General features: G+C 42.6%; 1 protein-coding gene across 1 annotated transcript in view; it reads right to left on the bottom strand.

Moving 5' to 3' along the window:
• Positions 1–12,554, bottom strand: part of PNPLA7 (patatin like domain 7, lysophospholipase) — a 127,527-nt gene that overhangs the window by 105,218 nt on the left and 9,755 nt on the right. Inside the window, exons 9-13 of the mRNA XM_077787845.1 lie at positions 11,076–11,156; positions 6,067–6,195; positions 4,733–4,813; positions 4,061–4,205; positions 3,066–3,158 (exon numbers count right to left, since the gene is read on the bottom strand). Coding sequence (XP_077643971.1) covers positions 3,066–3,158; positions 4,061–4,205; positions 4,733–4,813; positions 6,067–6,195; positions 11,076–11,156 — 529 coding nt within the window. The remainder of the gene's footprint in view (positions 1–3,065; positions 3,159–4,060; positions 4,206–4,732; positions 4,814–6,066; positions 6,196–11,075; positions 11,157–12,554) is intronic.

Here is a 12,554-nt window from a genome sequence, read left to right on the forward strand (position 1 = left end):
GTTCTGCCAGGGGAGGTTTAGATTAGATATTAGGAAAAATCTTTTCATGGAAAGGGTTGTAAAATACTGGCACAGACTGCCCAGGGCAGGGGTGGTGACACCAGCCCTGAAAGTGTTCAAAGGACATGTGGGTGTGACACTTGGGACATGGTTTAGTGGTGAACACGGGGTGGCACTGGCCTGGCAGTTGGACTTGAAGATTTTAAAAGCCTTTTCCAGCCTTAACCATAATTCTGTGAGCCACAAATATAAACAATCAAACCTGCCACTGGGATCATAATAAATTCATTTAATGATCAGCCTCCAAACAAGAAACCCAACAAGTTGACTGAAAATTGACTGTCATCAGAACTTACAACCCATAAGATAATAAATAAAAATAACCATGCTGCTGATGCTATTAACTAAATTTCTTGCTGCCAGCTTGATGGAACTAAAACTTTATCAACACTGTACACAAAGATGCAGGAAAAGATAAAATGTATGTCAAGGTCACAGTGAGCAGCACTTTAATTCCAGATTTTAAGGTGCAGGTTTGTAATTCAAGAGGGTTTTTGTGCTCTTGACTTCCAGGTCAGTATTTGTAAAAAACAGACCACAAAAATAAAAATGGATTTATAAATAATTACTAGAAACCTATAGCTAAAACAAGCTTTTAATTCCTTGCTGTAAAGGACAGAGCATGGTCTGACAAATCCAAATAATCCATTTTATGAGTCAGGGGAAGAAAATATATAAAAAGTTCCAGCAGTGGTTTCCCATTGCACACCAAGAGAATCTCCACAGAATTTCAAGATGTGCAATAAAATGACTTGACAGCCACTAACATCTACTGAAACACCTGTCAGTTAAAAAAAATAACACAAAAACATTCAAGGCCAGGTTGAGTGGTGTAGAGAAGGTGCCTTCCCTGCCACGTTCTGCCAGTGCCACGTGCACTGCATGTCAGGGCTCTAGGGGAACAGCCCCAGCTCTTTGGGGAAAAAAAAACACCAAAACAATAAAAGACAACTTCTGTTTAACCTTAAAAATAGGGTTAGGAAGACTTATTTCCAGGGACAATGAAGGAGTGAAGTTGTTACATCCAAAAGGCCTCGCTGTTTTATTTCTGCTTTCTAATTCCTCTGTCCCCCAGCCCAGATGCATCCATTAATTAATTCTATCTTTATCCACACACGGTTAGTACATTTATAAAGCAGAGTAGCCTGAGCTGGCAGAATCCCATTCCCTCAATCTGCTATGTTTCAGGTTAGACACTACACAAAAAACCAGAACAGATTACAGCCAGTCCCAGGAGCAACTGAGGAAGAAGTGTTTTCTCCCAAAGCAATTTTTAGCAGTGTTTATTAATTCTAACAACAAACAAATCAAGGAGATGTTGAGATAACAGCACTTGTATGACTCTTAACAGTTTTCTCCTCTCTGAATTAATAATAAACATGATCAATATTCCATGGAGTCTGAACACACACTAAGCAGTGGAATTGAATCTGAAGCAATATCTTGATCTTTTCATTACAGACATCAAGACACTTTCTGTGCAAGCTAAACAGTGAGAAGAAATCAGCTCTGTTAACTGAGGCAAATCATAATTACCCAATTAGATATGCTCCTTCTGTCAGTAAAAATTAGTTCTCTCTATCTGCTAAGCTCTGTGTACCTTGGCATAACTTTTATGACACATAAAGGGACAAATGAAGGACAAATGGACATACCCACTGAGAAGTTTGCAGGGATCCTTCCATATTTAAGCCACAAGGACTGTCCCTGACAATGTCACAGGGCTGCACAGGCAGAGCTCACTGAACTGCCTCATTTACCTTGGGCAAGGGGTTGTGTTCAGGGCAAGGATTAATTAATTTACCACTGAATCAAGTCTGCTGGTGCATTTTATAATTCCTGGTGTAAAACAACCTCGCACATGTGAAAATCAAGCCAAGTCTTGTGTGGATCAGTCAGTATTTTATCTTAATTTATCTCTCTAGCTTAGAAAGATTATCTACTTATCCCAACCAAAATCCTGTTTCTCCATCACATCCACCCCTCTGAACAGTAACATGAAAACCATGAAAAATCTAAGTGGCACCCTTTACACTTGCCCAGTAGGAACTGAAGGGGAAACAAATCAGCCCTTCAGTGTTAAAATAGAAAGAACTCCCCTTTGCTCTCCTCTGTGCACACCAGCAACTTCGTGTGGCAGCAACAAGTGACACAAACCTTACCCTGGGGAAAGCTCTCGGGGCTCCCTCCTACCTCCTTGACTCCAAGCCCTTCAACCTCTCATAGTTCCTTTCTCCTAAGTCACTTAATAGCCAAGGTGAGCAATAAAAGCATCTTCTAAAGTACCCAGGGCACCTTTATTCCACTGATTAAACATTTCTCTATTAACAGTACCTGAGCATGAGCTTGGAATTCCCTCACAGTGGTCAATTTATTACTCATCTAACAGATCCAGATGCCTGTGTTCTGTGATGCCCACAAGAACTCCAGTTTCTCCTCCTTGGCCCAGAGAAAAATGTCTACAGTGGAGTAACTAAAGTTCCCCAAAATGATACTGCAGCATCAAATCAGCTCAGCCTCATAAATGTCTGCTCAGAGCATCCCATGATCCATCACCTTTATTACCTACTCCAAAGAACATTCCTCTAAAAGCAGCAAAGCAATGTAATGTGCTTTTTGGGACAAGCAGCCAAGCAAGAAACGTGTGTCATCTTTTATGTGAAAGATGATGGCCTATCACCATAATTCAGTTTGTTTCAGTAATATCAATTAATAAAGCTCTTCATTTGCAGGTCTTAGTAGCCAAATGATGTTCCCCATTGCTGATAATGACAGCAAGGGAATGCTCTCTGGGATAATAGTCCATTTGTTACTAAATAATTTTTTGACCAATGAGTTAGGAAACAGCACCACAGCAAGATGATTATCTACCATGAACAGGACTGCAAGATTATTATCTACCATAAACAGGAAAATTATCTGACCCAGCACTCCAGAGATCATGTGGTTTCCCCCACGATTAGATCAATTACATATTTCCCACAATTTTACCAAACAATACTTACTAGAAGCCTCTGTAGAGCCTGCATAGGGAGGTGATGAAAGGCTTCTTCTGAAAACATGCTCAGAGTTTTCTGTACCAGAAATTCTCAACATGTCTGAAATTTAAAAACAAATGTTGTAAACACAAGGTATCCCCTAATAAAGCAAGTTTCACTAACAACAAGAACCTTTAACTATCCACTATTAAAGGCTGACTTAAAGATTCTGAAACACTGACATTAAATATTAAATTTATTATTAAATTAAATATTTTTCTTGGTTTTAATTATTTTTTTTTCCATCTGCAGAGGCAAAATGCAACTCCATCTATTTTCCTGGCTTTACCTTCAGTACTGAGTCTTTAAGCTGAAAATACACATATCCAGCAATTCTTCTGCTGATGTCTAGAGTGCTGATTTTTCCCAACTCCTTCTCTGCATTCAAAATGAGGTGTCACTTATTTTTCCCCTTTCCTTCATCCCTCAATATCATTAAGAACACAGCAATATTTCCCCATTGAAGCTAAGGACTATCCTGAAATGAATCTAAGACAATCCTTAACTACTCTGATAAAATAAAAATCAACTAGTCAATAGCAGTGGTATCAACAGTGGATCAAATGTAGTGAAAGGACACAGGGGCATGGCCTCAAGCTGAAGGAGGGCAGGGTTAGACTGGGTTTGGGGAGGAAATTCTTTACTAATTAAGGGCAGTGAGGCCCTGGCACAGAGCAGCTGTGGCTGCCCCTGGATCCCTGGCAGTGCCCAAGGCCAGGCTGGACAGGGCTGGGAGCAGCCTGGGACAGTGGGAGGTGTCCCTGCCATGGCAGGGGTGGCACTGGATGGGCTTTAAGGTCCTTTCCAACCCAAGCCAGCGTGGGGATCCATTCTAGGACTGGAAGGGGATGACCAGGGGCTGAGCAGGCCCCAGGGGACACCACAGGCTGGGATTCTGTGAGCAGTACAAAAATTCAAGAAGATCCCAGAGGCCAGTTCCTCCATGTTTCCAGAAGCATTACCCATTTCCAGGGCTTCCCCAGACTTTTCAAACTTCTCTCCACGATCCTCCTCCAAAGCACTGGGCGTTGGTCTCTTGCCCGCCTTGCCGGCGCTGCCGCCAGCGGCGACGCTGCTCACGGAGATCAGAGGGGTGCCCTGGCTCTGCTGGGAGCAGAGGGGACAAGCAAACATCAACCACCCCCTGACACGTGTTCCACACCCTGGAGCCTGCACAAACCCCCCCACGTACCACTCAGATTGTGCTCATCAGTCCCAAATCCCCAAGGGTGGCTTGCCCTGGGATCTGCAGCTCCCTCAGTGCGTCCCAGCAGGGCCTGGGGACTCCCAGTTTGACACTCTGAGCATTCCCCGACCCTCTGCCACCACGGCTGCAGCATTTTCCCACTGCTCCAGGCAGAGGTGACATCATCAGCAAACATCAGAACTGCTGAAGCACCGAGCAGAGCACACACATCACCATGGAATGATGCACTTGGGAAGTTTAAGCCTCCCCACCAATTCCCCAGGCATCAGTGTAGGCTGGGTTTTATGGGCTGGTTATACAAGTGCCTCAGTCCTCAAGCACTGTCATTATGAAATTAGTAGGTAGCATTTGCTTTATGACCTTCTGGAAGAAGGAAAACCTCTGTGTGCCCTGCCAGGAGAGCAGAGGACCTGCCTCCCAAACTTACACAGCTGAAGAGCTCTGTGGTCAGCCCCAGGTAGTTGTGCAAGGCCAGGAATGTCACCCTCTGCAGCCTCACCATGATGATCTGCAAGCAGGGAACAAAGAAGCAATAGCAAGAGATTTTGCATTCTCCCACACTCATTCTGGCATTTAGACACAATCATGCACCAGAGTACCTGAAAGCATTCTTTAGAATACAGACTGTACCCTAAGCTGAAATTCCTTTTTAGCAGCTGATAAATTGCGACAGATTCAAATGATTTACCAATGACTTCACAATCATTTGATGACACAAGAATCCAAAGTCTTACTACCAAACACCAAATACTTTTTGCCTTGAAATAGAAGTATTTGTGTCCAATTTTCCTCTTCATTAAAAAAATTATTCCAGCTCTCCCCATGGAGAACCTGTCCCACTGCCCCACAAGCACTCAAACCTAACACTGGAATCAGTGGCACCTTCCTCTGCCCTGCCAGCTAACTCCCACTCCTGAGCCATCCTTGCTTTTGTATCAGCTCCCACAGAGCAAATTAATTTGGTGTTAACGATCTGTTCTCCTTCACCCAGCAGTACGAGGAGGTTCATGTGTTGTTCATAAATCATCCAGAGACCAGAACAGTTTGCAAGGACAAACAGATTCAGAAGTGATGGCAAAGCAAAAGGACAGCCCAGAGTGACTCGGCTGCATTATCTGTGGGACCAGGCACCACCCCTGGAAATCCTTAACCTGATCCCTGCACCACCTTCCACCTGCAGGAGATGCTCACTGGAGAGCTGTGTGAGCCCCTGCAAAGCAGCAGAAGGTGAACACAACTGACACAAAGCACAGCTCTTCCCTCAGGTGCTGACAGAGGCTTCTGAAGTGAAAATCACACATCAGTCTGAATGTTGAGACTTTTCCAAAGCATCAGCCCTCACCAAAGAGCTCCTGAGGGTCCAGCAGTCCTGTTTCAGGACATGTGACAGTCTGTTCATGACTCTCAGCCATTCTGGAGCCCTCCTGGAGCATCCCAAGCTGCAGAGCCCACATCAGCACCCTTCTGCTCCCCAAGGACCAACAGACTCACACTGCAGGTCTGGCTGATTGATGAGGGTACCACAGGCAGAAACTCAATTAATGCAGATATACAGATACATAAATTATGTTTTCCTGTTTGGGATAATGCTGGATTATTAACTCTAGCCAGGAGAACAGCAGAACAAATCCAAATCTTGATAAGATGTGCTGAGCAGTTTTGTATCTAGCAAAGGATGGATGATGAGCTTGCTGAGCCTCTAAATATCCTGCTGTAACCTGGAAATGAGAGTGGTTCCCCTTCCCCCTCAGCTCTACCTACCTGCACCACTCTCACAAGGGTTTCAGGGTATTTCTGGAACACATCCTGGAAGGCACTGGCTGGAAGCCTCAGTATTGTGGATGGAGTGGCTGCTCGGGCTGAGACCGTTTTATAGGGAGCAGGGTGACCCTAAGAGAAAGTTCCAGAGACAGGAGGTTAATCCACCAGGGATCCAATCCAATTCCACCCAAACTCCTGCTTTGCTGTTGCCTGTGTCTGACAGACACCTCAGACCACAAAAAGCCTTCAGCTGCTGCTCCATGACCACGGGGGTGTAATGAGGGTGAATTCACACCTGCATTAGAGACAGGGCAGGGAAATAAGAGCTGCAGGGACTCGGATCAGGGTGAGGGAAGTGCCAGGCTCTCAGCTCTGACACAGCTGTACTGCAGAGCCAGCCTTTGAAATCCCAGCTAGACAAGGCTGCAGAGAAAAGAGGGTTTGTTGATTTTATTATCTGTGCTGACAACCAAGTTATTTGATGCAAAAACAACCCCAGACTCACACAACCAGTGAAAAACACAACAAAATTGTACAGTAATTACAGACATAATGGAGGAAGACAAAAGACAGGCAGACTTCTTGTGTTTCAAGATATAGATACATTTTTTTTCATAGATATAAACTTCAAATATTCCATGTGACAAATCCAAACAGCTTCTCTTTACTGGAGACAACGTGGGTCTAGACCATGCTGCTCAAAGAACAGATGGAGAACTAACAAACAAATGAAGTGGGTAGAATACAGAGATTTTTTTCACACTGGAAAGCAAGCCTCTGGGTTTGGATTTTCCCCCTTTAAATGAGAATAGATTTTAACAAAAATCTACTGCCAAACACTTGGATGAAAAGGCAGACAATGCCCCTTTCACTCAATAAATGCTGGAAACAACATCTCTAACTCATAAATTTATTTACTAATCCATCAAATATTGATTTACACAGTATTTATAAGATAAAATGAGCCTGTTTGCAGCACAGAGCAGGAGCAGATGAAGAAATGGAGTTTCTATTTTAACACCTCACAGCTCCAGCAGCTTTCCCCTCCCAGAGCAACACAAGACACCTTTTTCCCAGCACTGACACACAGATGTTAAATGCTGATTACGAACCAAACTGCCTGCAAGACTTGCAGAGTATCACACAACTCAACACAAGCACTTTGAAGGAATTCCTGCCTAAAGAACCCAGCAAAACCAAACAAGAGACTTTTCTCTAATCACTCTGGAAAATAAAGCTGAAGCTCTGTCTGCCTGCTGGTCTGGAAGGCACTGTGAAGCAGATTCTAAAATTAAATTAGATTAATTGGAACCAATTTCTTAATTACACCAACTTCAGCTGACCTTTTTATAAAATCTAGGGATGATATTAATAGCCTTGATTTTCAAGTTCCTGAGGAATCTGAAATTTTAAACATCTCTTTGACCAACAGTGCAAAGCTCCCAGTGTCCTCAGTTTTCCCAAGTTTACTTTTAATTAAGTAAAGAAATTAACAAATAACATTTCTGTGCTTTGGCTGTACCCAAAAATAAATGCAGCAATCCTCTTTTACAGGCTAGTTTGAAGTCAGGTTTTACATGAAGAATTAATTTGTACTACTCATACTTACATGTAAAAGAAAATGTATACAGTCTGCTTTTAAGCACTGTATTTGCTATCAAATGTTTTTCTACCCATCTCTACAGCAAAAATATAGTAAAAAAAACAAGGAAATTATTACATTTTTAGTTGCTGGACAATGATAAGTATCAAGTTTAAAGGTATTTCATTAGTTTTTCCAAAGAGCTAACTGATCCCTGGGTATCCCAGTACTCTGGTTCCCAGTCTACCCAGAAATGTGTTTGGGTATTTTCTGGAAAGTGCTCAGTGCTGACAACCTCAGAAAAACAGCTTTAGGATAATAACAGATAACAATGCAGAAGCCTTTTTCTCCAAAGAACAGCCCATTCCTCCAAGTTTTCAGCATATAATTTTGCCTCTCTGAAATCCCTGCATGAGAGCAGCTCCTCTGAAAGGGCCAACACCACTTCTAATGGGGCTGGGACATGCAAGAGCTGTCAGGGGAGTGTGAGGAGGAAATCTTCCATAATTGTCACTTCTCTCAGCTCTAATGCCATCAGCAGCACAGGGAGAATACCACGTTCAAATTATACTATTTTGCAATCACACAATGAGATGACAAGAACAGTTAAGTTATAATCAGTTATGAAACAGGGTTTTTTTTCAACAGAGAACTTTTTGTTCTCAGGGCAGGTAACTATTTACTTCTGTCTTGTTCCAAGAGCTGAGGCATTGCCTCCAAGCAGCAGCTGAACCTGACAGCTTATGGCCAAATCCAACCAAGTTTGGTCAAAAACTCTGCTGGATGTTTCACATTCTCCCACCTGCAGGTAGCTCCTTTTTGGACCCAAAAATCTGGGATGTTCTTTGCATTTCCATGGCTGGATTTTGTCTTCTTCTGCACCTTCCTGACATCCTCTACATCAACACTGCTGCACCCAAAGCTCTTGCAGTCATCAATCACTTTTTTACAACCTCATCTATCTTGTCAGCCCTGCAGGCTCACCTTTATCCAAGTGTTTTTCCAGCTTCTTTTAATCCTGACTTTCATTTTTCCCCCCCTCAATCACTGCCATTTGATCAATATCCCTCACAGCCTCTTCTTTCTCCAACTTTCTTATTCCAACTATGCCACCAGGCCTCAGTTTTCCTAAGAGCATCTCCACATGGAAAACAAGAGAAGAGTGAATCCCAGACCTCCAGCAATAGCATCACATCTCTGCTGGACCAGTTCACTCTGGATGAACACTGACTGCTCTGGGAAAAGCTCTGGATGAACATTGACTGCTCCGGGAAAAGCTCTGGCTGCATACACAAACTCTCAACAAGGGTTGCTGAAAACAAAGACATCAACAAAGCTCAGCTCAGAGATTTCTTTGGTATTTGAGGCAATATCAAGTCAAAGTCATTAACTGCACCTCAGAACTGTTCCAGAATACCAGGAAAAGGCCTGCAACTACTTGGATTTAAAAGCTCCCAGTTTCTCCTCAGAGTTTGGAGAAAGCAGCATCAATCTGTTCTCAGAATAAGGGGAGGCTCATGTCACAGCTGCTACTTTTGTATTTAGTAGAATTGAAGGGACTTTTCAGTTCAAAAGCTGAAAGATTCAATTAGAAAAGTACCTCTGGTGTGACCTTTCTTTCAGGTCCACCAACAAGATCTTGCCACTTCTTGCAGTACCCTCAACCTTCTTGCACAACACTCAAGTAGGTGAAGGACCAGCCTGATATCATGTGCTGCAAAATCAGTCAAAAGAATCACAAATCCAGCTCAGACAACTGAAATCCTCTCTGAATGCACCCTTTCTCCACATCACAGCCATGTGTTTGGTGGTGCAATGAAATCTAATTCAGGTTATGGTGTCTGCAGATGTTCTAAGACTCACTCACTGCTTTGGGATGACACTGAGAGGTCTCCTTTATTTTGATCCAGTGCTACTTCCTCTCTCCTTGCCTATTTTCATGTTACTCCTCTACCTAAAGTCTGCAAGGAACATAAGAAGAGGAAAAACAGCAGTGAAACAAGCAGCTCACGAAGCTGAGAAGTGAGGAACAAAGGAGCTGTAAAAATAAATGAGAACAAGTTTAGCAAAAAATATTTCAAGGTTTTTTCATTACAGATTCTTCTGCAGACTGCTAACTCTGTTCAGCACACTTTCAATCATTTCTATTTCTTTTACTTACCAGTGCTATAACTAATGAGAAAGAGAAAAAAATGACAGAAAGAGAATTAAAAATAAAAAAAAACCCCAACAGGATAAAAAATGAATGGCAACCACTTCTTTAGAAAACAAAGCCATAAAGCACTACTATACAAGGATTTCTTTTCTTATATTCCTTTTAAACAAGAAGGAACATGACTGGTATTCATGCTCCTTTATGATGGCCCTGCTCTTTAGAACATTGTCATTAAGAAAATTTGGTGGTGGAAGTAACAAGAGCAAAGGTACTAATACGGATTTACAAAGATATTATTAATTTGACAGCAAGAACTAGACTTGTTACAGTACAAATTATTCCCTTTCTACAGAGAAAACTGTGACCAAGCTTAAAAATGTTCTCACTGTTTTATGGGAACTACAGGTATACATAATATAGATGTACAGATAATGTGGTTATAGAGGTGTGTGCCTGCTTTTGGAAATGACAAAGAACACTTCAGAGAATCCTTTAACTCCTCACACACAGAGCAATGGCACTTTTTAATGAACAGCAACAGCCAAGCATGGCAGAAACAGGACACAAGGTAAACATGAACAACTTATTGATTAGATTTATCTTCATCCTCTCAAATCCTATCCTACCAAAATCCTTCAAGAAACACCTACAGGGTTTGGGTATTATCAAAGATGTTGAATTCAACACCTTTCATTTAGGCATTTCTAAAGTGATTTCCAAAAAACCATCAAGATAATTCCAACTGGAACAAAATCCACCAATTTTGCACTGAATAAGATCAGCATTCAGCTCATCCTGGCCCCTGCTAAAGAGCACAGCCCTCAGCTGGCCACCAGCACCACTGATGTTACCAAGCAAAATAAATTCGTCAACTAGTTTCAAAGTATAATTACAATATACTAACAACTGTCAGATTTATTTTCATTAGACTAAATAAAAACAAATTCATTAAGCAACCCATCAAACACGTAAAAGCCTGGACTGCTGGGCCCCAGCCTGACCCTGCTCCTGCCCGAATTGTGATTTAAGCAAATCAAACTGTAATCTCAGTTTTCCAGACACAATGGATCATTCAATCCTCCTGCCAATCAGAAGCAGCCAGTCAAGCACACATTTCACAACCACCCTCCACACCACCAAGCTCAGCTTAGACCTGTGAAGGCCTGGGAGGAGGAGAACTCATCCAAAAAACCATTTTGCATCCTGATTCTTCCCTAGGAATGCCCAAGGCTCTGTGGGAGCCAGCAGGGATGTGCCCCTCCCAGAACTCACCGTGATGACATCCAGGATGCTCAGCAGGCTGTGCACGCTGTCTCCTGCCAGCACCTCCTTCACCACCACCTCTGTTCCATCCTGCAAGCACACACACAGCATTACTGCAGGCTCACAGCTGCATCTTGGCAAACTTGGAGCATTTCTGAAAGCTCAGGTGCTTCTTTTCCCTCTGCTCTCATGGAAATGTGCTAATTCCAACCACAGAGTTTTAGACCAGCATTCTAAAAGTGATAAATTAAAAGAAACTATGAGCCAGTTTTTCCCAGGGATGTTGTGACCTGCTTGTCTTTGCAATGTAACACCAACAAAACACAGCTTCCTTCATCCAGAGGTAGAATGAGCTCCCTTTACTGAGGGGTTACCTGTCAAGAGGTTGTACAAAACAGGAGCAGCAAAATGTAAAAATACACAGAAATCAGCAAATTTGCTATCATTTCTAAATACAAGCCCACTGAACTTTCAGCCACTGGAAAACTGCTCACATCCAAAAGTTAAACACAAAGTTCCATCAGGAAGAAGGTAAAAATTAAAAATTTAACTTGGCAGAAGGGATCACAAAGACTGGTGCTCAACATTTTGAGACCCACATGGAACATAAAGCATCGTCTTTTTCCCCTGTCTACCCAAAAGTGAATCTGACTTTTCCACCTCCCAGACAAATCCACTGACTCCTGCTGGACTGAGCTTGGTCTCTCCTGCTCTCTGTGCCCAAATATTTTCTGTAATGACCTTTCCAAAGGTGAATGCTTCCAATCCCACCTTGCACCCTGTCTTCACTCAGTAACATCTGCATCTCCTGATGAGGATAATTCCAGCTGCCTCATCAGCTTTGTGTTTGCTCTCTCATCTGAGACACGAGGACTGCTACAAACCTTGATCTTTACAAATACCATGGCCCCAAAGAGCTGGGATTAATCCCTCCTAAACCACTGTGATTCACATGTCTGAGTTTAATCAATGCTTAGTGATTCATGCCAGCCTATCTGCTGTGCCAGCAGATTTCTCTCAGGAAGTGCAGAGCAGTGGGTTCTTGCTGGAACCCTGGTCACTGAGAATTTCAGACTCTGTGCTGCCAGGCACTGACCCCCAAGAGAACCCTGCATTCACCTGAGGCCATGGAGAAGGCTCCAAAATGGAATGACAGAACTGGGATTGTGGGTGTGGAGTTTGAATAGAAGTGTGTAATATCATGTGGTGGAAAACTTAGAGTTTAAGGGTTTAGAATATAGTAATATATATAAAGCAAGATGGAGGTTTTAGGGTGGAGGCTGGTCCTTCTTCTTCTTCTTCACCTCCTCCATGGGTTTGTGGTGGTATTGTGTAATTGGATAGAAAAGTCCACATTGCAGGGCACAGGTGGTTGGTTATTGGGTTAAAAGTAAAAATAATTTAGGTATAATTTCTTAATTAGACAGTTTATCCTTAAAAGACCTTGTAGAGAGAGATGAGGCTCCATTTTTACCGTTAGAGAAAAGT

This window comes from Lonchura striata, chromosome 22 (genome assembly GCF_046129695.1).
Source record: "Lonchura striata isolate bLonStr1 chromosome 22, bLonStr1.mat, whole genome shotgun sequence".
Classification (NCBI taxonomy): Eukaryota; Metazoa; Chordata; class Aves; order Passeriformes; family Estrildidae; genus Lonchura; species Lonchura striata.